The 27,936-nt window shown below is 43.4% G+C and overlaps 1 protein-coding gene across 1 annotated transcript; it reads right to left on the reverse strand.

The window, feature by feature from the left end:
- Window positions 1-1,271: 1,271 nt before the first annotated feature.
- Window positions 1,272-27,936, reverse strand: LOC306943005 (KN motif and ankyrin repeat domain-containing protein 4-like; the record flags this gene model as incomplete). The annotated part of the gene is made up of 10 exons (XM_079529210.1): window positions 27,643-27,936; window positions 17,706-17,774; window positions 16,053-17,552; window positions 13,816-13,891; window positions 11,858-12,181; window positions 11,416-11,500; window positions 10,900-11,119; window positions 4,463-4,605; window positions 2,513-2,713; window positions 1,272-1,364 (listed from the first exon to the last, which is right to left on the reverse strand). The coding sequence occupies exons 2-10, from the start codon at window positions 17,722-17,724 to the stop codon at window positions 1,272-1,274; spliced, it is 2,661 nt and encodes an 886-aa protein (XP_079385336.1). The 5' UTR covers window positions 17,725-17,774; window positions 27,643-27,936.

Here is a 27,936-nt window from a genome sequence, read left to right on the forward strand (position 1 = left end):
ACGTGCACATGTACAGTAACTAATACCGCCAAGGTATTACTATTATGTTTATTTGCATTGTTTGCAGAGCTTTAAATAGTGATACTATAGAGACTACAGGTGTCCACTCACTCATACCAGTAACTAAGCACATACATGCAAGGCACTGCAAAACACTGTCACATCGCTCATGGAACACTGGAAGTTCTGTCATTTGAAGCAATCCAGACTCCCGTCGCCGTCGGATCATCAGCCTCTGATTATGCAAAACGATTCCACTTTCTGCCCACAGAGATCTGTGCCAGTCTGCAAAATGAAAGTCACAAATTGCACAGAGCAGCATGACTATTGACTAGTGTCCACAGCGAGTATCATTGAAAGGAATCTTCGACTGGCGGTGGAGATGAACTGAAGCGAGAGGTCAGTTTCTGTTCCGTTGAAGCGTACTGTAGTGCAGTGGTTCCCAGAGTACTAGGGGTCCTTGAGAGAGTTCCAGGGGGTCCCCAGGTAAATGATAGTTTGGAACCAAATGGACCCTTATGGGTCTGTAACTCAGAGAGTGTACAAATGGAACCAAATGGAGTGTACAAATGGAACCTCTCAGAGTTCAATTTACTTTGATTTTACAATATAAATTGGGGGTTCCAGAGATAGAAATGCCATTAAATGGGGGTCTATAGCCTAATTCAGGTCAAACCTGGGGGTCCTTGAAATGAAAATGGTTGAGAATCACTGCTAGAGCCGTAAAGATCTTCTCTTATGGGGGTCCTTGGCGTATCTTTTCAAATGGGGGTCCGCGGGCTAATGAGTGTCAATTTGGGGGTCCTTGACATGAAAAGGTTTGGGAACCACTGCTATAGTGTACTGTACGTAGGTTACCGTAAGCATGTATGTTTCAGGGTCTCTGAAGAAGTGGTGAGCTGGGAGGTCCACCCAAGGGGCCAGTGAGGCTATCCAACGTTGAAGCACTGGGCCCTAGTGGTAAGAGGAGGGACTGCAGGCGGACCCGTGGAAGTATGATTGGGAAACCCCGTGCAGCTGGGCTTTAACATTGAGCGCGTTTGCACTTCCGCATTTTGGGCACCAAATCGAAAAAAGTCGGAAGTAGAAGGCTCTTCCGGGTGCTTCAAAACGCCACTGAGCAACTTCCACTGACATGAATAGCGGGGGGGCGGAGCTTCGCGCCAGATCAGTCTCTATCCTTTTAATACTCTATGGGCCCACCCCTAGACTCGTCTAGCTTTGGCGTGGGCCTGTAGGAGGGAGGCTGTGTCAGCATGGGAGGTCCACCCCTAGACTCGTCTAGCTTTGGCGTGGGCCTGTAGGAGGGAGGCTGTGTCAGCATGGGAGCCCTGCAGGGCTGCAGAGAGGGCGGTTCGACCACGCTGTAGGAAACGCACAGAGAAGAGAACAACAAAAATAAAGAGAGCGATTAGATTACGTTTTTACTGTGTGCATGTGGTCTCAGGTTATCGTAATTAAACCACCATAAAGACATTTTCAGAATCGGGTTTATGTATTCACATCACAGGTTTACAGGTGGAATATGTTTTTTCGTGCGCACTCCATTATTTGGCAGTATTCCATGAGAAGAGATACTACAAAATGGTGAGGTGATAAAGAAAACAAAACTCTTAAGCTAAGCTGGTTCTGTTTCTGAAATACCTTTTATGGTAAAAAAAGAAAGAAAAAAAAAGTCATACCAGAAGCTGTCAAGATCTTCTTAGTCAATTCATAATTGTGCAATAACAAGGTTCCTTGTAAGACAGATGAAAGTGAGCGGGAGGTCACATTTGTATCGTTCAAGTGCGTTAAGGTCTGATTTAATTAGGCTTTAGTTGAATTCACAAGGGTTTACAGCAAGATAAGTCAAGGTGAATGTTGTGGTAGAGTAAAGCAGGAAATCTTCGGTACATAGTCTGGGGTGTCAAGGCAGGAGGTTTTTTTATACAGTGGGATTAATATTGATTTAATATCAAGGACCTGTCACACGGTAGCCATGTTTTCTTTTTCACTGTGCTTTTATAGAAGAAACAAAAGCGGATTAGCTCTTATCAACCCGGTGAGATTTGCTCTAGCCCTGATTAATCCATGGAGATCCTTTATTCTATCACTTCCACCCGTTCCCCAGTCCCCACACTGACTCAAGGAATCCAGGCTTTCAGAGACGTAAGCCGCTCTTTCTGCACAAAGGCTAATTCTGTACGCATAAAAGTAGAGTTGACATTCAATTTAACTAAATTATTTAAGCCCTATATTCTTTGTCATACAGCAAACAGTGAACATAGTGAACACGGCCAATCTACAAGCTCTTTTTTTCCCCTTTTATAACATACTTAGTGGCATTAACTGTACACTAGCCTGCAAGAACCAACCTCTCCTACACCCCGCTCCCCTCCACTACCCGCTAGAACACAGCGGAGAACACTGACGTCGCCAAATTTGGCAGTGAATGAGACAGTGAGAAGACATTGTCTGTTTGTCATACAGTACGACTTTGTCACATGTTCACGTGACTCTCTCTGGGTCTGACCTTGTCGGTGAGGTTGAGGTCACAGTGGCACCTCTCCAGCAGGAGGCGTGCGATGTGCGTGTGTCCCTTCTCGCAGGCCGACATCAGGGCAGTGACTCCCTGGCTGTCCTGTACGTTGGCGTCGGCCCCGCAGCTCAGCAGCAGGCGAACCATCACTGCGCGTCCGTGTTTCACGGACAGCTGCAGAGCCGATTGACCCGTCTGGAGAGAGTAGCACACGGCGGAGAGAGACACAACAATTGGGTATAATTATGTGACCGAGCCTAGCAAAATGGTCCTCATCTCGCCAATAATGAAAAGGCTGAAAATCGCTAAATAAACTAGATTTTTTTTTTACTCTTGTCGAGATGAGGGCCTATTTGCCAGACTCGGTCACATATGCACACAGAAGGCCACCTTTACATGGCAACGGGCTGTCGCAAAAACGGAAAAGTCCCATTGCGTTCTCACTTTTTATTCTGTCGTACAACCACTTCCGTTCTACTTCCTTCACATGGCTGTTTGTTTACATTCACCTGTAGCTTGGTTCCATGACTCGCTAAACTTGTATTCCTATGATGAGTGGGGCGAGGGAGCGCTTGCTCATCCTAGGAACTCAAATATCGCCTAGGGCTCTGCACCAATGAAATAAACATAAGCGACATGAGCCATGATATCACAGCGTTTTCAAAGATTTCCACTCTGGAAGGGCTTTTAACTTTATTATGTTTTCAACCCCAGATATCACTGTTGCCGTCTAAACATTTTATTTTGCCGTTTGGTCTAGAGACCGTTGCCGTGTAAAGGTGGCCTAACTTTTCCTACTTCCAGGCCCCTTCCCTACTTCCTTCACAGGTGTTATGATACCAATGAAGGCTCTGTTCCATTCTGGTCAAACGGAGTCAGGGTGCTGCTATTGTGCATGTTGGCTCACTGGAAACACTCTGCTACACCAGTGGGTCTCAATGTGAGTGGGTTCCAAATGGGCCCGTACAGGTGTGTAATTCTGAGAGTGTACAAATGGAACTTACAATAATTATTGGTTCCATTTGTACACAGATTTATGGCAGTCCTTAATAAATAAATTCAAAAAAGAGAACCACTGCACACTAAATGGAACAGAGCCTTAATTAGTGGCTCTGCTCTGCCTGGGCTGGAAGTAGGAAGAGTTATTTCCAAAATGGTGATGTGCATATACAGTTGGGTGCCACCGATATTGTCCCTTATCATTTGACCCATTTAGGCCTGACCTCAAAACTTTTAAAAATCCTTCTAAATCCTGAAAAAATCCTTCTACATTTTCACGATTTTTCAAAAATAGCACTCGGTGGCGCGCTATGAGCTTGTAGATCTGCTATTTTTCAATAGCTAAATTATAACATAATGTTTAAACACCAAAAGGGGTTCCCGCCCAAAATGGGTTAACTGTCCTTTTGCGCAGATCACGCAAACCTCAGCAAAAAGAAAAGGACAATATCGATGGCCTCCAACTGTACCTTATTGCAGGGGTTCTCAACGTTTTTGGCCCTGGACCCCCGAAAATGCTTTGGCAACGTCTCGGGACCCCCGCCCCTCCCCCTCCCGACCCCCAATATAAATTGACTGCTACAATAACCTTAAACCATTTTGGGCGGGAACCCCTTTTGGTGTTTTAAGCATTGTTATAATTTAGCTATTTAAAAATAGCAGAGCTTGTAGGTCTGCTATTTTTTTTAAATGGTGAAAAAAAAAATCATTTTTTTTTTTTTCCTTTTTTGAAAATAATTTGGGGACCCCCTAAAATAATTTGGCGACCCCCCGAGGGGTCGCCAAAACCCCTGCCTTATTGGACCACTGGCTTCCCAGCCTTTTCTGGATCAGGGCCCACTTGAAAATCTCACAAGCGGAACTACAATTTAATCAATTTCTTTACCATCCGCCATCCCCGTTTTGTTAAATGGGAACATATTGACCTTGGGAACTGTGAATTACCTGTCTGGAGCGGACGTTAACATCTGCCAGTTCCATGAGCCTGCGGACCACCTCCATGTCACCAGGACCTTCGGGGGCAGTCAGTGAGGCCAGCATCACCGCTGTGTAGCCCGCCTTGTTCTGGAGGTCCACCTCACTCACACCTGTTGTACAAAGAAACCAACTGAACGCTCTATATATACTGTACTGTATATACATGAGAAAGAGAGAGAGAGTGAGAATTGTGTCCCTTTAGTTGTTGGGGTATTTGCTACAACACATTTCCACATACGTTGAAAATGTCCTCTGTATTTAACACATACTAATGATTAGGATCAGTGGCACTTTTTAACAACCATAGGATATTATGTCCCACAAAATTATCCTGGCATTTGCCCAAGGGGCCAGTGAGGCTATTCAATGTTGAAGCTCTGGGCCCTAGTGGTAGGAGGAGGGACTACAGGTGGACCCGTGGATTCATGACCGGGAAACCCCGTGCAGCTGGGCTTTAACATTGTGTTGTGACGTAGGACCATCACTCCAACGTCACCCCGGACCTCAAATTTGAGGTCCGGAGGAGGGACTTCCGGCAGTCTTCCGGGTGCTTCAAAACGCCACTGAGCAACTTCCACTGTCATGAATAGCTGGGGGGGCGGAGCTTCGCGCCAGTTCAGTCTCTATCCTTTTATATACTCTATGCATTTGCCAAGGCACCAAGGCAGAACTGCAAGTGAAAGCAAACACTGGCCAATCGCAGTGCGTCCTTGTCGGACATGCTTGCCGAGACTCTTTGGTGATGAAGTCAAAGACGTCGGCTGTTGGATGTTATTTGTGTCCAAAGTGGCCACTACCCCAAACTACATATTGCTGCTTTAATATGGCAGCCGAAGCAGTTAGGTTGCTTAGGGGTCGTTCGGAAGGTCAGTGACCTTCAGATTCCCAGACGTCCTCATTATACCCACCCACATATTTAAGATTTATTAGATGGCACAGTGGAGGGAGACAGGAAAGATAGATGACCCATTTCAGTAAAATATTGTCCTGCGGCCACACACTTTGAAGGAGATTTCAAAAACAAAACCTAATCTGATTTTGATCAATATTCAAACACAGATTCAGAATCTTCACATCTGTTGCACATACGTACTGTATCAATCACTTAAGTCAGAACTGATATGGGCGTGTAAGTATGAACATTTAGCATAAATAAGTCCTTCATACGTTTGTGCAGTGATCCCTCACTTCCTTTGTCACGTCAAGTCCATATAAAAATAAATGAACTATGTGCATAGGAGATTAAAAGATGATATTTTTATCACTATCGTGTGAGTGATATTATGCATAGTTTTTAGTTATATTTAGAGTTTCTACTTGGTGACTGTATTTTGGACATAGGGGGCCCGATTAAGCAAGTGGAATCTAATTACATATAATTTTACAGTTTTTAAGACGTGGGGGAGTGTGCAATGTCATATTACAATTATGGGCCAGGTAAGAAGCGCTTTCGACACCCCGTGGTGTGAGCAAAACGGCCTTGAATTAGTCATGGGAGTGTTTCAGGGAGTTTTGAGGCTTACCCAATGAACATGTCCGTACTATTCTCTTTACGACACCAGCTGATGTCCTCATGGAATGCGCCCTTTTCGGCAAGTGGTATTACATTTATGCAGACTGGCACCATAGACATGACATGACTTTGTCACATTTGGGTTAATTATTCATATTGCACTGCATGCTGTCACCTTTATGCCTCAAAAGAACAGATCCACAAGCTGTCACAGCCATGATGTGGGCCTATGTCTCTATTTTGTTAAGTAACTTGCAGTTTTCATTGGAAAGTCATTACAGCGGCGCAGCCATATGCTAAGGGAGGGAGATATACGCACATCATCACTTAATTTGTTTCTGTTCTAAGCAGCTGTAAAAATCTTTATTCTAGTTGATTTGATTCATAAATGAATAACTAAGACTTTGAAATGGCACCTACCTATACCTTTCAGATCGGAATGGAACTGCGAGTAGATACGCAGCATTGGCTGGCAAATTGGCAATCCATGCGTAATGTTATATACAAGTTCGTTTGATATTGTTTAATTCGATAAAAATAGAACCATGTACCATACAGCGAATGAAAGCAAGATTCCTAAGGAATATGGGGATTTTTACATTTTAAAAAAACGGTTGAGAAATGAGAGAACCATGAGTGTTTATAATATCAAATATTATAAGAATAATATGAAAGACAAACGGGCTGTGAAGAGCTCAGCTCACCATCCCGACAAGGAGGAAATATAGCCTATAGTGCATGCACGTATATGCACTGACTGTTGCACACACGCTCTTTATTTGTTTCTATTGAAAAACACCAGTAAAATAACGTTTATTTTATTTTATTTCATTCGAGTCACGACGAAGGAATGAGTTGAAATGCCATACGTGCGCCATGCGTATTGCTGCGGCCCCAATGTTATGGTCTTCGCTCGTAGCATTTTATTGAAGAAGAATTGAGTCGGGTGTGATACAGCATATGAACGTTAACTTCCCAGTGATTATGGAGATGTTTTAATTTTTTTAAAAGGTTGAGCGATATATGACCCTTTACAATCTCAACGTTTGAACGTTTGAGCCAGAAAGCTCGTCTCCTGCTGTTGCCATGTCTCATAGAAACAAGTAAATAGGTCTATAAACATACTCCCTAAAGAATCGCATATAACAGGGGTCTGCAACCTATTTTAAATGAAGTGCCATGTTTTTTATTTTCTAGATAGTGAGTCTGCCATATCAAGATTCATTTTAATGACACCACATTAAAATTTCCAGCATATTTTGATTGTCCACAAATAAATAATGAATAAAGTTCTTCCTTCTTTTTACATATTTTCTTGCACATTGTTATAATGATCATTATAAATATATATCCCCCTGCAGTCAGAGTTCATAGTTTTAATGAATTAATGTGATGCATTGTGAGCTTTTAGATCTGCTATTTTCAAAAGTAATCTTTGAAAAAAGTGACAATTGTGGAATATTTTTGAAAAATGTTATTGAAACATTTAAAAACACAAATCTGTCATGGGGGTCACTGGCTTAGTTGGGCAAATGCATTCATCTGGGGGTCCTTGACATGGGAATGTCGCTGTGTGAGGATCACTGGTTTAAAAAGCCCAAATAAGCACTTTAGAAACAAGAAAAGCAACCACAACTACCAATATTTACAAGCAACTTTACAGAAAAAGAAGCCGCTTATAATAAACAGCAAACAGACATGGCAACACTCCAGAGCCGCTCAAGTGTAAAATCAAACAGTGCTTTTTGCTTTTAAGACGTGGTCAGACCCAGGTCGAATCGGTATGCGCGAGTGTTTTTAGGTCAAGGGGCTTAATAGCAAATAGCGCAAAGCGAAAATAATTAACATATGGACACTCCCCCAATGCTAAATTATGCAGGAACGTGGTATTCCATATGAGTGAGCGCTCACCACGGCTTCCATAATACGAAAAGGCGCAGAGCGAGGCCCAAATCTGTATTACCGCATGGGTTTTTCCACTTGCTTAATCGGGCCCTTATGTCATTATAGGTGAAAATTAGCAAACGTTTGCAAAAACAACAAAAATAGCAGATCTACAATCTCACAATGTGTCCCAACACATTGGGAGGTGTTAGGTCGGATATTTTGGTCATACAACAAATATATCGGGGTTAAGTTATGTAAGTAGGCTTGGGAACCAACAGTTTATGATCCATGTGGCCCATAGGGCAGGAGCCTATCCTGTTTTTGTAGCGTGCGTGAGGCAGCTTGATGTAAAAGTACATCCCCCAGCCATGATCTAGGGCAGGGGTTCTCAACGTTTTTGGCCGGGGACCCCCGAAAATGCTTTGGCAACGTCTCGGGACCCCCGCCCCGCCCCCTCCCGACCCCCAATATAAATTGACTGCTACACCGAGTGGCGCACAAAAAAAAAATAATAATAATTTGGGGACCCCCTAAAATAATTTGGCGACCCCCCCCCAAGGGGTCACGACCCACGGGTTGAGAACCCCTGATCTAGAGAAGGCAAGAATACTGTCATGCATGGAATGGGACATTATCACGTTTAATCAGACTATTGATTGGGAGGTGAGATACTATAGAAGTAGATGAGATACTATAGAAGTAGATGAGATACTATAGAAGTAGATGAGATACTATAGAAGTAGATGAGATACTATAGAAGTAGGTGAGATACTATAGAAGTAGATGAGATACTATAGAAGTAGATGAGATACTATAGAAGTAGGTGAGATACTATAGAAGTAGATGAGATACTATAGAAGTAGATGAGATACTATAGAAGTAGATGAGATACTATAGAAGTAGGTGAGATACTATAGAAGTAGATGAGATACTGACGTACCAGTTAAGGGTTTTGTCATAATTCTGTGGGTTGATGATGGCTTTCTGGCCAGTAGCAGTTGGGGCAAACGCTGTTGCCTAAAAAAAATAGTAAAAATTTACTATTCTGTGCCTATCGGGTCGCAACTCGGACGGCGCTGAGTCGTCTGCACGGTAACTTTGTGTCAGTGAAAACAGTAGCCATCATCAACCCACAGAATAACAACACCTACTAAGCTCGTCGGTAGGTCAGTATCTCACCTACTTCCAATCAATAGTCTGATTAAACGTGATAATGTCCCATTCCGTGCACTGACAGCATCCGTATGGGGTGCAAGTACACCCCCTGCACATGACGCATCACTCCCATGCACTTACCCATGTTTGGCAAGCAGGGAGACATTGGGTACATTGTTATAGTCTTTGGTATGACAGACAATGTAACCACAAGGACACTGAGCTGGTAGCATATAATATAATGTAACCACAACAATAGTCTCCCGCCCAGCCACTGAGATGCCAGGCCCTCTCCGCATGCTACAGTAACTGTAAATCAAGACAAAACTATGTTGTTACATTTGAATACTATTCTTGTTCTGAAACAATAGAGTGAAGCTGTTCATGTTTTAAAGTTTCATCTTATAAATGCATGTCTGTGTATGTCTGTACGTGTGTACGTCTGTAATGCACGTAACTCGAGAACCGTTCGCCCCACCGACTACAAATTCGACACGTGTGTTCCAAACCCCCACAGGGAGTTGCAGTGCCCCGTGTCGAGACGGTCGGCATGGGGATAATAAAGAAAAGCATTACTATAAGCTGTAGTTCAAACCTTGTGGGTAAATCTAAGCAAGTGATACCTCAATTTGGGCAACAATCCTCTACTTTCATATGAAATGAAAAACAAAAATGCAAAAATGTGGATGACCATCTAGTAAAGGTGGCCTTACACTAGCCGATAATCGGGCATTTTTTGACGCTCGGGGGGTGCCCGACTCAATCGATCTGCTCGGGGCCGCTCAAAGCGCGATCGGGATCGGCCCGTTCAACATCAAGAATGTTTGATATTTGCTCTGCCCCGCTCCGATTATCCTGTAGTGTGTGGTGCTATCAGATTTCAGATTGAAAATAATCGGCTAGTGTAAGGCCACCTTTACTGTTTTGTCATTTAAAAACACTCCACTAAGATGAACATGACACAGGTGAGCCAGAATCTAACCCATTTCATTGCAATTAGTACGTCTGTGTATATAGTGCTATGTAAATGTTTGTTCCACTGAAATGGCATCAGGTCAGGATTATATATATTATCTCTATAGTTGACGTTGTCTGTTTGTCTGTCTGCCTGTCTGCCTTTTAATCATGCCCACACCCCAGGTCGGGTTGGGCTGAAACTGTCCATAGTGGTGACTGAGAATCTTTTATTTTGGAACCACGATCATCGCTTCTTTAGTTATGGGCCATGAATAAAGCTTGTTTTGACCAAAAACGCAATCTGTGAAAAGAATCAGAGATAAATGCATCTCAATTTACATTGAGGTGGATGGGAGACAGAGCTTTCACTTTCGGTTCATTTCCGGTTTTATCTCCTAGCAACCCAGAGCCATTCATATGTTGGCGAAGAGCGTGATCTAGCATAATTAATGAAAACCCTGAAATGACGTCTGGGGATGCCATTGGCAGTTACAGTAAGTGTTGGATTTGAAATGATTGTCACTGAATGTGTTAAGCCCTGTAAATGGTGAAAGGTACATTTATACAGCGCTTTTATCAGAAAGCGCTTTACATAGATTGTGCATTACATTCACCCATTCACACACAGATTCATACACCGATGGCAGAGGCAACGATGTAAGGCACCAGCCGGCACATCGGGAGCAATTAGGGGTTCAGTGTCTTGCTCAAGGACACTTCGACACTAACTCTGGGGGAGCCAGAGTACGGCTGTTCTACCGGCCTCTGAGCCACTTTCATATTTGTCGTATGAAATAGCTACGGACCCCATGGAACCCCCTCAAGGACCCCTGACTTTCCCCACTCATCCAGAAGCAGTGTTGTAGATGAGTACGACACTACCTGTGCCTACCTGTGTCCAGCAGGAGGCTGACGATGCTGTAGTTACAGTGGGACGCGCTGTAGTGCAGCGCCGTGTTGCCGTTGTCGTCGGCCAGGTTGACCAGGAAGGCCAGCAGAGAGGGGGCGCTGTTCTTCACCTCCTTCAGGTGCACCGCCACCCTGTTGGCCACGGAGCTCTCCTCGGCCGCTACGCCGAACCAGCTCTGGAACAGCACCACCAATGCCCTTCTCTGGAAGACACACAGAGAGAGAGAGAGAGATAGAGAGCAGCTTAGGACATTGTTTCTCTATGTCTTAACCTCTATGTCTGTTTGTACACTCTCAGAGTTATGGACGTCCTTGCAAATAAAACGTTTTGAGAACCACTGTCTTAGTGGACTCATAATGTGCAAAAGTGTCATAGTAAATCAGTGTACAGTGTAATTTGCCACGGACATATTGATGACCCCTGGTCTGTAATTCTGAGAGTGTACAAATGAGAGACGAGTGTAGAAACTTCAGGAGTACTGCTAGAGGGGTTCAGTACCATGTCGTCGTTGGGGTTGTTCATGTTGTCCATGTGGTCTTTGAGAAACTGACAGGCAGACACAAACTCCCCGTTTACACTGTCCCTACAGAGTGGCAGACGAAAGAAAACAAAGCTTTAAAACAATATCAATCCTGGCATCCAGTCATTATACAGTATATGTGAAAATTCTCAAATAGCCTAGGCCAATGTGCTTAATATATACACATTGTCACAATGCTTGTAGATGGCTATTTGTATCTTATGATGTTTCAGACTCAAGTGGTTAAGTAATTATGCTGGAGGACAGAGAATTTGGATCCCTTAACCAATAGTTGATGAACAAAACACATTCTTGGCAGGCAGGTAACCCCCCACCCCCCAAAAAACAACAGTTGCAGCATGTAGAAAACCCAGCAAAATAGAAAACGAAACGATAAAAATTTCACACTGCACTCCTCACCATCTCCCGGCACTTGTTACAATGCCAGAGTCACTCTCCATCTGTTCCCCCGGGCCTGGTGTGTCCATCCTGGCTGCGTTCTCTTGAGCCCCAGCCTCGTCCATGGACACCGTGCCTCCATCTGTTTGTCCTGATTCAGTTTGGCCCTGGCTTGCGGGGCCCTTTCTCTCTGTACTTATCTTCTCTGGGTCCTCCTCACACACATGGGTAACAGCCATCGCCTCAGGCGAGACGACTTGTCCCTTCTGCTCCGGATGGTCTCGGATACTTGGCTTCACAAAATCCTGCCCGTCCGGCTCTTTACTGGCGACTGGGGTCTCGCATCTTGGCACATTAGAGAATGAAAACCAGAGCAGTAAATGAAATCCATCTGCCAGCCAAATACTGGTGAAGTTAGACGAGCCACTGGCCAGTAAAGAGAGAATGTGTCAATTAAAACAGGTCTGAATGTCAGGGGAAATTACCTAGTAACATCTGGTATATGCACTGAAGCTAGTTGATGAAATGTTTTGTTGTTTGACCTAAAGGAAAGTCATTAAAGGGAAAAGATTGCTCGATTTCCATTGTTCGTTTTCTGCAAAAACCTTGGTTTGTCCCAAGATGGGTATTGGTGGGTGACCTTGTCCTTCTGTCTTAAGGTGAGAAGGGAAGGGTACTACAGTCAGCTGGGAAAACAACACCCTCCCACGTCAGTTCCGCTTTAGGCTCTGTGCAAAACTGCAGTCCCAGCATTGTGGCATAGACGCTTCCTGTCCCAGTTCATTTTCTCATAGCTTTGTTTGATTGCCTCGACAGCAGATTTGAACCGGAACCATATCTTATCACACCTTTATATGTATTTCCAGTTCAGATCTGTTGAGCCAATCAAACAGATCTATGGAACAGGAAACTGTGGTATGCCAACTTCTAAAAACCTGGGACTGGGTCAGTGGTGGTACTCAGTATAGTATTCAGATATTTTACTTAAATAAAAGTAGCAATACCACAATATAAAAATACTCTGTTACAATTAAAAGGCCTGTGTTAAAAATGTTACTTGAGTAAAAGTACTAAAGTATAATAAAGTAGGCCTACCAAAAGTAAGTACAAAAATGTTTGAAGATCTACAAGCGTTGTATAGATCGTCTATTTTTAAATAGCCTATGTATAACATAGGGCTAAAGTGGTTAATGTATGTCTTACAATATATTAATTTATATCTGCAAAGTAACTAGTAAATAAAGTTTAAAAAATAATTGTAGTGGAGTAGAAGTAAAATGGGAAATACTCAAAATTACAGTACTTAGTACATGTACTTAGTTTCTGTCCACCACTGACTACAGTCATACACAGAGCCTATTGGCTGTAGCTAACAACCAAGTCTGTCTCAAAATCAGAAATCGCATCAAGGAACAAAAACTGAGATATGAGAAGGCCTAGCGATGAACTGTCTTATTGACAATGAATAGGATACTACATCTGTTGAGACAGGATGAAACAATTTAGGCTATATGGGAAACAAATGATTTATGCATGGGAATAACACATTTCAAAACTAGAATTCAGCGCTAATCCCCTTTAACTGGAGAACATAAGGAGAGGCATGCCTCATCACTCAAACTTTACAACTATCAAGATGCCTGTAAAGTGCAAAACAAAACAACCCTATGGTTTCAGGAGCCCCAAGCTGGTATTTAACTGTTTCTATGTCCAAACGTAAGGTCAGCCAAGGCTTCAGTTCAAATCAATGCCAGTGGTGGAAAGTATCTAAGTATATCGGTATATTTACTCAAGTACTGCATTTAAGTTACATTTTGAATACAGCAACGTTTACGTGTAACAGTATTTTAATTTTGTGGAACTACTGCTACTTTTACATACAGTAAAGTGAAAACAATCCGAGTATGTCTTCCACCACAGACCAATGCCCATAAATCTCAGAATGGAGTGAAAAGCATTTGGGAGACTTGTGCACTAACCCTTCATTATCACCAGCAAAGTGTAGGTTCTTTGACTGTCGGGCACTTCCGTCTCGCTTCATGATGGATCTGGGTGCTACTCAGAGGGAAAGAGAGAGACAAGGAGCATGTTTACAAGGTTTCATGACAATAAAGTTTCAACCACAGTCATATGAAGCCCTATATAGGCTTAATTTGTCGTAAGACAATTAACAAAAAAAATAGATGATATATTATACAAGAAAACAACGTGTTGCATTGTGACTTGTTGAAAAAGAATGTGCGTTGTCATTTAAATTGATAGTTCACCCACAAAATGACTTTTCCGATCGATTACATCAAATTATTGGCTTAAGAATGCGACAAAAACTAAATAATATCCATGGGGTGTAATTGATAGAAAAAAATATTCTTTTGGGTGAATTATCATATATATTTTTTTGTAAAGCATGTACGTTTGAATACTTAAGTACTCCAGTACTTTTAACTCAATTACAAATTTGAGTGAGCAACCACTTGCAGTTGAGTAATATTTTACCAGGAGTATCTACTCTACTGTAAACTTTGACTCAAGTAGCCTACTTGAGTCCAGTCCACCACTGACCGTTGATATATGCAGGCAATGAGGTAGTCGTTTTTTCCCACACTTTCCCCCCACATTAAAGCATTATTTGCATTTTCACCACAGGATATGGGATCTGTTCCCATATCCCGGGCGGACAATGGTTGGCGGACATGAGGACTAGTTGTATGGACTAGTTTAAAAAATATATACGTATATGTATATATATATATATATATAATTTATATATATATATATGTATGTATTATGTATTATATCATATGATATAATCGTTATACTACCACAATATTATTGATGAAGGGAGGAAATGTCTGTATTTCTGTGAAGCTTTCCCATTGATCCCTGATTCAAGATCTTTTTGCATTGCCTCATCGACATTTCTTGAATGAGGAAAAACTTTCCTTGTAATTAAGTAAAATGTGGTTTTCATGCAGGGCTATGAAGTAGGGAGAGGGGGAAATACCCCAGAGTTTGGTCTCTTAGGACCTGCGTCAGGACATTCCAACACAGCAGAGAAAAGGACTTCTTTACAAAATAAATAATAACAGCCTAGGAAGACTTGGTCATGAATAAAAAGAAGAAAAAAAAATACAATCCCGCCTCAACCCAAACCGACGACAACCATCAATTTACACCAGTTAGGCCTAGTAAAATTGTGGGTCTTAATTTCGCTGATTAAAATCTTCTCTTGCATGGTAATGAGATTTCCTTACAGTTCCTTACAGTGTTTTTCTCAGGATTAACTTTCAAATGAGCAAGAAAGACAAACGTTCATTTTGAGAAACCAGTTAAGAGAGTTGTGTTATTTGAATCTTAGTATAGCTGCTACAGGATTGTGTTTTGTGATTACTGTGTATATCAATGGGAATGATATGTGTTTTGTTCCAACTTTATGCTGTATTAAGTCGTCATTGCCTTTCTGCTGAAGCCGTAATGCTTTTTTTCTGTGTACAGTATGCACTCTCATTTCCTGTAGAGTTTTAGTAATTGTCCAGTTATGTTAATATTTGTGTAATCTATCTATAAGCACAACATCTCTGAGTGAGTGTGCATAATATCTGTCCTTCGTGTAGCTCAAGAACCGTTCAACTGATCGACTTCAAACTTGACGTGTGTGAGGGAATCGGTAGGATCTTTCTATAAATTCACAAATCTCTGTGAATGTGTGTCTGTGTCCCGTCTATGCCCATATGGAGATCCGTAGTGTCAATCAATACGGAGTTATAATTCTGACGTCCTAGACTGGCCTCCAGATACTATGATATAAGACTGGTACAACAGATACTATTATATAAGACTGGCCTCCAGATACTATGATATAAGACTGGTACAACAGATTCTCTGACAATGGGTGCAGCGGTTCAGGTACTGGCACTGCATTACCGGAGGTTCCCAACGAGCATCGTTCTCAACGGGCATCGGCCTTGTCTTACTCAACCCTGTATCATTATCTAGCTGGAATCTCCTCATCATCTTATCTATTATAAATTTAGTCAAAGTCATTACAAATGTTATAGGTAATAATTACTAGTTGTTGCATAAGTATGCTTTTTTTAATTGTTGAGTCCAGGAGGACTAGTAATGCTACTGTATCAGTTAATGGGGATCATTTTACTAAACAATAATGATGGCATGGAGCCCTTACACTACAGGGCAGGCTACAGTAGTACCATACCTCCATGTTGGGTCCCTTCCTCGTTGCTGTGGCCGTGTTGGGCGTAACAGGACGACAGGATATCTACCAGTCCCATCATCTCCTGCTGTAGGGAGTTAATTTTGGGGTCGCGGTGCTCCATTGGCACCCTGCCTTCACACAGGCATTCCCACTGCTCCTCCAGGAGATGCTTGATCCTCCTTATGTGATCCACGGCCACGGCTGAGTCTACAGCTTCGGCTGAGACCTCCTCAAGCTCCATACCTGTAGGTGCTGGGGGGCCGTCTGGGGTGGATGCTGGCACCAAACTGCCTTGATTCTTTTGTCTGTGTGCAGTAACAGTCCATGCGTCTGTGGATGTGTCTGAGCCACCCGAGAGAGCGACCTCACTGTGGCACGGCTTGTAATAAGTAGAGTTCTCCTCCGTCCCGTCTCCGTCCTGGTCTACCAGCACCTTCTCAGCAAGCACCCACCCCCCGGGGTTCCTGGTCAGCTGCTCGATTTTGCCGTCCTTTCTCCGGCTCTCCCCCCGCTGTTCCCTCAGCATCCCCAAGGCTCCCTGGAGCTCCATGCCGTTCTCGTGGAGCTTCTGCTCCAGCACAGCGACCTTGGCCTGCAGGGACGTCACCGTCAGCAGTTCATCCAGGTCTGTGCTGGTCCTCCACTCGTGTGTGGGGTTCGAACTGCCACCATCGCCATCTTGACCGATGTGACTGTCGTGCCTCGGCCTCTTGACGTCACAGGTGCCATAGTAGGAGGGGGAGGAGGGATCCATCTTTCCGTTGACAGGTCGTGGACTCAGGCCCAGACGGAGCCTTTCTCTCTCCTCCTGGAGGATGCAGATATGGGCTCTGAGCTCAGGGACCACTCTCACCTCCATCTCCAACTCACCCACACGCTCCAGGGCCTCTGAAAGGCGCCTCAGCGTCCCAGAAAAGTCCTGGTTGAGAGGGAAGTCTGAGGACCGCTCTGCGAAGACGTCTTCACATGAGGCGTCCCTTCCTCCAAGGCAGTCCCTAGAGCTTCGGAGGCTCCCCGCGTCCTCCGTGGACTCGGAACCCTGCCTCAGCAACACTGTCAGAGGCAGGCTGGACGCTCGGAGGAGGTTAGGTCTGATGTGCTCCCCCAGGGGCTGCTCATCAAATTCCCTTATTCTGGCCTCCATTTCTGCCAGGGATCGGAAGCCCGCGGGGGAACCCGGGGACCTGTGGTCGTACGCCCAGGAAGCATAGCTGTGGTGGGGGTCCGAGATCCGTGACCTGGGGCCAAGAGCTCCAGTGGATCCCCAGGGACTGGGCCGGTAGCCGCACCCAGACAGGGTGAGGTGCCTGGGGAGGGTGCTGGACCGGGGGCCCTTGCTCCTCCGCTGGATGGGGACCCTCTTGATGGTGTTGCCTTTCTCAATGTCGTCTACGTACTTGAGGAAGTCCAGGTCCAGGCGGAATCCATACGGTGTCTCAACGGAGTACGGAGGCTTTCCCTTCACTCCGTTTTCCGTGGCTTTGTGTGATAAACTGCTTCCTGTTAATGAGAGAACTGTGTGTTAACATCTGTTGCCTGTAAGGAACGCCATCAAGTCCAGGATGTTATGGATCTCACTGTGTATGATTTACTGAAACTCAAAAGAAAACATGGAATTTATTATATTAGAGAATGTTATTTTATTTCCTTTACCATTTTGTCCTTCCATCATGTTGTTGTCTTCAGCCGTTGAGCAGTGGGATGTCACATAATCTGGTTGAACTGAGAACAAATTAAAAATCAGTGAGACTTAGTTGAAACCGCTAAACGCATGCCAGATTTGTCCAAGTCATGACATAAACAGTCCTTACAAGCAACAAAAGCCGTTATTGTTGAACTTTCCAATAAACATATTATACATAAGTGTTGTTTGCTGGCCTGACAGTGGTATTTGGCATCAATATACACTTGAGGTTTTTGCTTTGGTACGATTCCGAGTTGAGATTCAACCTCAGCTTTACGACCGGATGGAAGATCGTTCTAAACTCTATGGAGATATTCATTATTTTTATATTCCATTCATAATGGCTCCCTTTTTTCAGTCTCCCTCACAAAAAGTGCACACAAGGACACACACTTTTGCACATACTCTCTTTTTTTGGTCACTCACTCCCACACGCACGCACGCACGCACGCACGCACGCACGCACGCACGCACGCACGCACGCACGCACGCACGGCACACACACACACACACACACACACACACAGGAACGCACGGTCTGTCTCCCTCATTCTGTTATTTATACAGAGCTGCAAATTATCGCCCTCATTTTCGCTACGCCTTTCTCTCTTAACTGCCACAACTTGACTTCATCCATGCATAAGAGCGCTCGCATACAATGGTCGGCCAGCCTGGCGTTCTCTTGATTATAACCCTGCCATCGCAGATGAGCTCTGAAAATAGCTCTCCGGCTGCAGCCCTGCTGAGCCCAGTAGCCATGGCCAGTGGAACTAACTACAACTCCTACCGACACAAACACAGACAGACAGAACGACATTGTTCTGACACTGCAGTGCACCGCTCTACTGCCTTTCTTCTCTCTCTCTCTCTCTCTCTCTCTCTCTCTCTCTCTCTCTCTCTCTCTAACTCTCTCTCTCTCTCTAACCTCTGTCGGGTGGAAACCTCATATGTCCAAAACTGTTACTTTTCGGGATTCCAATTCAAAAGTAGCACATCTTTGAGCCCGTTTTGAACATGTAGATCTGGTACTTTTGAAGCTTTTGTGTGACCCTGTAGTATGATCAACTAGTGCATTAATTTACGAAAAAACACAACAATTAAAATATGGATATAAGGTTTATGCCTGACAACGATAAGTATTTTTTAAATAATACATTTATTGTCATTTTTCAATTAGTATGGGTGACGCATGGGTGACGGCAGACTGCTGGGCGAGCACTGGCGCTTTAGCATGGGGGGTCAGATCAACATTATGAAAGGAATTCTGTACTGGCCATACAGTATATGGAGCATGTCTTGATTGTATATGGTTTGATGAGGTCAGATCAACATATGGAATGTCAGAATAGGTCAGCTCCATATATGGAGATCTAAGGGTGGCAGCGGAGGCAGTGACTTGAGTGTACAGGGTTTGATGAGGGCCCAGGTCATTTTTGGGCCTGTTGAGAACTCTAGTTTTCGCCGGCTGCCGGGCACGGCTGCACTAATAACTTTGGGTCGGGCCAGTCTAGAGTTTAAATGGACAGGTATCAGTCAAAAGGGAGACATCGAAGAGGGAAGGATCAACACATGGAATGTCAGAACAGTTCAGCTCCATGGAGATTTTTTTTTTTTTTATGTTTTTTTTTGTGGCTTTCGCCTTTATTTTATATTTTTTATGGAGGGACAGACAGTAGGCTGACAGAAAATGGGGAGAGAGATGGGGGGAAGACATGCAGTAAAGGTCGTCGGGATCGGGAGTCGAACGACACACTGCCAGACTGGATTACCAGCCAAGGTGCCTGGACAGCTGAGCCATGGCCCAGGCCAGCTCCATGGAGATCTAAGGCTTTGAGGCTTGAGGTCAGATGTAGAGTTGCTGGCCAATATTGATGACATCAGGGATCTCTATATATGGGATTTATATTGATAACATCAAGGAGTTCCATCCCTGATGATGTCACGTGATGTCACGAGGCATGACCATATACAGTATGGAGGCGTGGGGTGACGGACGGCCGGAGTAACTGACGGGAAATGCACGTTTTCATAGTAAATAAAGTGTACTTTTTGCTTCACTACAATTACTTGAAAACGTATAGTTATTGTTACTAATATTTAGATTAATATTGCAAATCAAACATTAACCAACTAAGCCCCATTTTTTACTTACTACTATTCAAAAATAGCCAAGCTCTCAATGCATCACATCGCAGACTGGTGTGAGCATACAGATCTGCTATTCTCAAACGAGCAAAACCACATTTTGCAGAACTTTGGTATGGTAAGATTTAGCACGATTTGACTTTGGTATAGCAAGTATGCTAATACTTTTGTACTTTCACTCAAGTCAAATTATGACTACAGGCCTTTTACTTAACAGTATTTCTACATTGTGCAGGTATTGCTGATGTTACTCTAGTAAGAGTGACTACGTTTTACACTACTGTTTCTCCATTACTTTCTTTTTTTTCTCTGGACTTTTTCTCAATTGACTGCCTCTCTCTTTTCTGTGTCCTATTTCATCTCAGAGGGTTTAGATACTACTTCTGTTTGGCTGTGTGGATGGGCCTACATGACTCATCTGGCTCCTTTAGCAATTTAGCTGACTCAGTCTTTTCACTCTTTTTTCCCCCATGTCTGGAACAAAAATGTGTTCACTTGGAGTTATAAGAACACAGAGATTATGTATTATTAGCCACTTAAGCTGTCTTTGTCGTACAACAAATGGCAAAAAGGCGGATCTACAAGCTCACACGCACGTATTTTGAGCCTGTAGCTATTCTGATCAGACAATTTGGAGACATTTTTAATTGTAAGAATATTTCGCCAATAATGACATCCCCAAAAATTCCACCACCACCACCTTCTCTCTCTCTCTCTCTCTCTCTCTCTCTCTCTCTCTCTCTCTCTCTCTCTCTCTCTCTCTCTCTTCCCCTCTCTCTCTCTCTCTCCCTCTCTCTCTCTCTCTCTCTCTCTCTCTCCATCCCCATTCACATGCTGTTGTCTCCCTACCCCCCCCCCCCCCCCCCCGACCACCAGCCTCTGAGGCATCTGTCTGTCCTCTCCCGTCACCACAGAACCACAGACCCACAGAGCCCCCAAACCATGACAGCTATGCAGTAAACACACAAACAGCACAAAACAGCCTAGACCTCCGGCCTTCTCCAACAACGTATGCAGTGTTTTCATCTACAGTATCTATTCTAATTTCTACAGTAGGGATTCTGAGCCTGTTGTATTTCAATGATCCACAGTTTGATATGGATTAGGCAAACTTCGGACCCCCATTTTATATATTGTCCTATCTCCATATTCTAACTTTTTCTATTTTTTTCATAAATTAATGCCCTACTTGATCATACAACAGCCGCAGCGTCACACCCTCCAAAAGCCACACCAAGCTTTGTGTTTCCACTTTCGAGCTTGTAGATATATATTTTTGAGGGCTCCTATATACAGGTTTAATGTTTGTTTTAAAAACGCCATTGACAATGAAGATAAATTAATGTTTGTTTTGTCCCTAACATTAAATCCCATTAACAATAACGATAATTTAATGTTTGTTTTGACACCGTTTGTTTTACATCGTCATTACATCACCTAACAAAAGTTCTTTGTCAGGCATGCCCAAATATGGAGTCTATGCAGACATCAGAATGATGTCAGAACAGTCCAGCTCCATAAATGGATACTGGGCAGGAGCCCTGTCCAGAGCCCGGGCAGAGGCCTTTTGTGGAGGTTCTAGACAACTGTGGGTCCGACCGACTCGACACCGGGCACTGCACTCCCTGCGGGGGTGTGGAATGGGTGTGTCGAATTTGAAGTCGGTGGGGCGAACGGTTCTCGAGTTACGTGGATTACAGACGTACGTACGTACGTACGTATGAGAATTTCTAGTTAGATGAATCCTGAAAAGTTTCAGTATTGGAGATATGAGGTTGCACCCGACAAAGACCCAATCTACGCCGTAACATCCTCAGTGTTGAACTCCGAGAGCGTGTACATATTATGACTCACTCCTTTTACAGTATGTCACCGCTCCATGCTCTTCTTGACTACTTAACTGACGTCTGCCAAGAAGAACATCTTTCTCCATTTGGGAACACATGTTCGGCAAGCAGAACTACAGTAGTGCTGCGGGATGAATGTTGACGATTGATGAACGTGCAAATGGGTCTTCCGACCTGGGTATACGTGCAAAAGACTAATCAAACCATCTAGTAGCTGGTTCTCTCAGAAACCGGTTCCCTCAGAAGAACGAAATGGGCCCGCTGGCCTTAGCCTGGCTAATAAGCCAGACTCAAATCACACTGTTGTGTGGTATTTGAGTCTGGAGATGCTGTGTATGGATCTTGTTTCCCGGGGGGCGGGTTCAAACATTTTCTCTTTGATGCAATTGGTCAGAGCTACTGTCAGTCAAAGGTCTCAAGCATTGAACGTCACTGTACCAAAGCCCGCCCATATTGCATACCGTGTCCCGATTGGCCACACCAGTTCTCTGGTGTAGGAAATGGGCGTACAATTGAGCCTCTCCAGACCGTAATCCGCCGGTCTGGAGAGGCTGATTCGGTCTGGCTTATTAGCCAGGCTACGCTGGCCTAGCCTGACGGGTTGGAGTCCCCCACGGGGGCCCCCATGGATTGAGAACCAGTGATTCTACAGCATGGCACGCATACTATTGATTTATATGCACATGTGCATTATGCATATGCTCTTACATGCAGAGATGTGCACAAGGTCTAGACAGAGCACATAATGTGCAGTACAGCAGATGCATTGAGGATTATTTTATTTAAATAGGCCAGAGGCGTAGAAGGAATGCAACACAGGGTGTCCTGCTGTGATCGAAACAGACCAGTTGCCATTTAATAGACGCCACTCTGACTGTTCAGCTAGTAAGTCATGAAAGTGCTTGTTTTCCAGCAGTGTCTTAGTCCAGTGGTTCGTGGCCAAATACATTTGGGAGACCTTGTCCTTGACATGAAATTCTTTGTGAACCACTGTCTTAAGTTCAGAAAATGATAAGAACAGCTTACAGCTTACTATCTTATAATGTCCTGTACACAGTAGTGATACAGTGTAGTAGAATCCCACCCAACTGGAACTACAAGAAGATTAATTAAAACAAATGTTTGTAATACTTTACAAACAGCATTCAGCCCATTCTGGTATTTGAGTCTGTGGATAACTTCGCATAGCTATCTATCAGTTGGTCAAAACAACAAAGAGATGAATCCACCATGAGATTGCTGTTTTGCTGTTTTGTTTCTTTAACCACATTAAGTCTGGTGTCCCACATTTGGGCATATCATTATTATAGGCAAGAATAAGGATTCCTAAAATAATGAAAATAGCATTGATTATGTTAGCCATGCGATACCGTTGTGCAATGAAGTATAAAATATGTGTGGTTAATGGGAGTACCAGCATGGTTTTCTTCACTATCACAAGCAAGCTTTGTCCATTGTCTTGTCTTGGCACAGAGGAAAGTTGACGTGACCTTGAGGTGTTTATTGGAACTAACAGTATACTGTTAGTGTTAACTTAGTGATTCTCAATGTTTTGAATTTCAATGACCCTCAATTGGATTTGCATTACGATGACATATAATAGCAAATATTTGGCTTGGGACCCCTGAAAACTCACTTTGACTCAAGTACTGGTGTTGAGTATACTTTGTCCACCACTGGTAGTCGTATGGAAATAGATGATTCAGAAGGCTGTTTATCTTTCAGTTGGCTGAAACCTAAACACGGTGTCAGGGTGGAGAAAGCCCTTTAAAGTCTGACCACAGATCCAGGGGCCCAGGGCGATGACAGAGGGACAGTGACTCAATAAACTTCACATCATGCCAACAAGTGCCTTCTGTTTCGCTAGCAGATGCTGTTGTCATTTGCTGTGTAACACATGTGCCGTGCGTGCGTGCGTGCGTGCGTGCGTGCGTGCGTGCGTGCGTGCGTGCGTGCGTGCGTGCGTGCGTGCGTGCTTGGGCTGGACATTTAACTGAAAATATATCAACCGACCTTTAGAACCTACGTATAACCGACTTAATCTAGCTTTATATGTAATAGAGAAGAAAGGTCTTTTTTAATATATATTTTTTTGTATGTCTTAACGAAGACAATTTTTTTTTGTGGATTGTTTTTTTTTTATAATCGACTAAATCATTGTGAGCTTATGTTCTAGCTTGTTGATCTGCTATTTTCACTATTTAAAAAATGTTAATCGTTCATTAATCCAATAGTAATCGAGTCAAAGTTTTAAATTACCGTAGGGCCCAGCCCTAGTGTGCAAGTCTCCAACTGTTATTTACTGTAACTCGCGTGAGCCACTATTAACAGCAAAGTGTCAATCAACAGCATACAGTAAAGTACAACAGCTGTCGTTGTGTTAAATCTCAATCATTACAGTATTTCCCTCTGGTTCATCAGGTTCAGTAGAGAGAGAGGTCTGACCTTCAAGGAATGGCCACAATCACATCACATGTCAGTCCAGCAACGCTGGACTACATTTACTCAAGTACTGTATTAAGTGCAATTATGCTGTACTTTTACATTCATTTTTTTATACTTTACACTTATACTCAATTATATTTCTGAGGCAAATATTGTACTTTTTACTCCATTGCAATTATTTGACAACATTAGTTAGTAGTAACTTTGAAAGATTTAGAAGTATTATTGCAAAACCTGCATTAGCCCTTTTTAACACTGCTGCTATTTTCAACATTTTGTGAAATATTTTACATTTTATGAAATATTTTGAAAATATATAATATGCAATGGGCTATTTATTCATAAAGATTACTTTTACTTTGTTACTTCAAGTACATTATATTGTATATGATGCAATACCGTCATACTTTTACGCAAGTCACATTTTGTTTTGAATACAGGCCTTTTTCTTGTAATGGAGCATTTTTAGATTGTGGTATGGCTACTTTTACTTAAAGTAAATAATCTTGAGTCCTTTCCAACACTGCCAAACAAACAGTAGGATGCTGTTTGTATAGGACTAACATTGCAAAATAACTCGTTGCAAAATGAGATGTCCACTGTTTGACAGTAAGGCACAATACTGTAGGCCTACTTCTGCAATATGTCTGGGAGCACAAACTCCCAGGAGACACTAACTTGTCCTTGATCGATTGAAAATGATTGTTTGACATGATGTACACTTTACAGCACCTGTACTGGAGCCTCTGTGTTTTGAAAATACTACACAACTACAGTGATGCCTTAAACTACACTTTCCAAAATGGTTATATTGTGTTTATGAGTTGGGGTATTCATTTTTAGACTGTTTGTTTGTACAGGCTGTCCTCAGAAAAACAAACTGATATAGGCGTCCAAACCGTGAACTGCTAGCCCACAACACCTCCTCTACCTCGTACATATAACAGTGATGGAAGAAGTACTCAGATTAAAAGCAATACCACAATGTAGAAATACTCTGTAAAGGAAGTAAAAGTCCTGTATTACAAATTGTACAAAATGATTGGGATCAACTGCAACTCACTGTGAGCTTGTAGATTGTCTATTTTCAAATAGACAAAGTATAAAATAGGCCTTAAATTGTTAACGTACATTTTGTAAAAATAATAATCCAATTCTATCTCAGAGATGTAGTGGAGTAGAAGTATAAAGTATTTAACACATGGACATAATCAAGTGAAGTGAAAGTACCTCAAAACAGTACTTGAGTAAATGTACTTAGTTACTTTCCACCACTGCACATAAATATAGAGTCGCGCACACATTTCTTCCTGACCACAAGAGATGCAATTCAGCGCTAACTCTCGACACTCTTCGCCTCTCAGCGCTCTCCCTCTGCAATCTCATGGCGTGGGTCTTAATTGTCACCACTTAGACCAGCGGGGCCCACCTCACAGGAAACCCACCAACGAAACATTAAATATTCACTTAACCCCAAACAGGCCCCTACCTACCAATGCGCCGCTGCAGCATTATCCCAACACTGAGCCCGATCCAAAAGTTGACCCTCTCAAGGCAAATAACTTTCTTCTTTTTTTTCTACATCAAGGTTTCCCTTTTATCCCACTAAATCCGTAGCCCCACTTCAAAGGCCTTTGGATGAGGAGGAAGTCTACGTTATTCCGGCAGCAGCGATTTCCCTTCATCCGTGGACTTTGGACTGTGATTTCCTGTTCTTCCCGGAGAGATGCGTCCCGCACTCGCAAGGCCTTTCTCCTTCTCCCTGCATCACCATAAACCCAGCGAACCCAATCATCTCCGTCTCCACAAGCATTTTTTCACTGAAACCACCAATGAAATGTGAACTTATGACACATAACAGGCATCCATTCCACAGCAAACATAATGCCGGCTACCTCAGACAAGGGACAAGGACACATTTACTATTACAAAAAAAACTAAACAGAAACCAAACTGTTAGGCTCTTACAGTAATACTTGCAGAAATACATTTACATTAATTGAAAGAAAGACTACAGCACTTAAGTTAATTGATGGTAGCGATCAGACCAAAGTCCTTGTTGAATATTGTTATAGCCCCTCTGGGAACTATTTTATAGAGGGGAAAGGGGGCATTTCGTTGTAGATGATCAATCATGTCGATGGAGGTTTGCTCCACCCTGTGCTCGGTCATTGGGAAAGAAATACTTCATGGGGCACCAGTGCTCTCTACTACAACGTGTAAATGCCCAGAGTTCTAAAACTGGAGACCACCAACTTCCTCAAGTCATGACCTGAACATGAGATGCAAAGCTTAGAAGTGCAAACTATGTGTGAAAAAAAAGAATGCCTTCTCTTCTAGAGCAGTGCGGGGGGGGGGGGGGGGGGTCCATTTGTACGCTCTTTTATGTTATGTTATGGGGGTCCTTGAAATAATTTGAGAACCACTACTCTAGAGTTCCCTTACAGGTCAATCTGTCTTGTCCATCTCTCTCCCTCTGTGCGTTTGTGTCCATCTGTCTGTCTCTAAAGTATGTGTGTCCATATGGCTGTCATGTCTCTGCCCTGTTCTCAGAAAAGTCATTCCTTTTCCTTTCCAGTGTTGGCTGCACGGCCTGTGGTTTTCATTCCAGCACATAACTCTAAAACCTTGTCTTCTGTTTGGAGCCAGTTACGGAGCCAAAGCCAACTACTTGTACTTTAATCCCCCTCTTTCTTCTTCTTCTTCTTCTTCTTCTTCTTCTTCTTCTTCTTCCATCCACACTTGCTAGAAATCCAGTCTCTCTCTCTCTCTCTCTCTCTCTCTCTCTCTCTCTCTCTCTCTCTCTCTCTCTCTCTCTCTCTCTCTGTCTGGAGCATTCCTGTGTTCTTTGTCCAGAATTCTGACCATTAGATAGATGTCCTGGTCATCTTCCAGTAGCTATTGTTGCTCTGTGGCATCTAGCGTCTGAACCCGCGGTACGCAGAGCCAAAGCCCATAGGATGAAACAGCTGCCTGCCTGACTGCCAGGGGATTCCAGCAAAGAAGAAAGGCATGGTATTTTAACCTGGCAAGGTTAAAATAGAAAGTGGGCCGCCATGTCAGCGTGTGCGTGCGTGCGTGCGTGCGTGCGTGTGTGCGTGCGAGCATGCATTTGTGCATTTTGTTCTTTTGGTGTATTTCTATTACGTTTTCATGCAGTGATTTTTAATATAATCAGACATTTATTGATTGTTGAAAGTCAAAATCATTTCGTTCGTAATCCTGATCAGTATTCACCACACATTTTAGTTAGATTAATGCACTTGTTGTGTTTTTCTTTCTGTTCTGATTCTGACATCTGCAGGCCAGGATATCCAAGGTCAACATTCAACACAGAAACAATAATTCAGTGCAACGGCTTAATTGCTCTTTTCTTACTTAGGGGGAGAGAGAGAGAGAGAGAGAGAGAGAGAGAGAGAGAGAGAGAGAGAGAGAGAGAGAAGAGTATTAAACCAAATCCTGTTCTTACCTTAGAATGTCTGTCCTCTACTGTACCATGTCTCAGTCTTGTGTGTGTGTGTGTGTGTGTGTGTGTGAGTGTGAGTGAGTGTGTTTGTCAGAGAATCCACTATAGTCTGCTTTCGGCTGAGTTCATCCCTGTTGGTGTTCTCTGTCTGCCTATCCGCCCATTTGTCTGACCGTCAGCCTGGCTGCCTGTCTCTCTGTCTGTCTGTCTCTCTGACTGACTGACTGACTGTCTGTCTGTCTGTCTCTGTAGGGAGGTTCCGTCAGAGAAAGTGGCATGCCGAGGCTGTTTGGTCTA

The sequence above is a fragment of the Electrona antarctica genome, assembly GCF_951216825.1.
Source record: "Electrona antarctica genome assembly, chromosome: 19".
Lineage (NCBI taxonomy): Eukaryota > Metazoa > Chordata > Actinopteri > Myctophiformes > Myctophidae > Electrona > Electrona antarctica.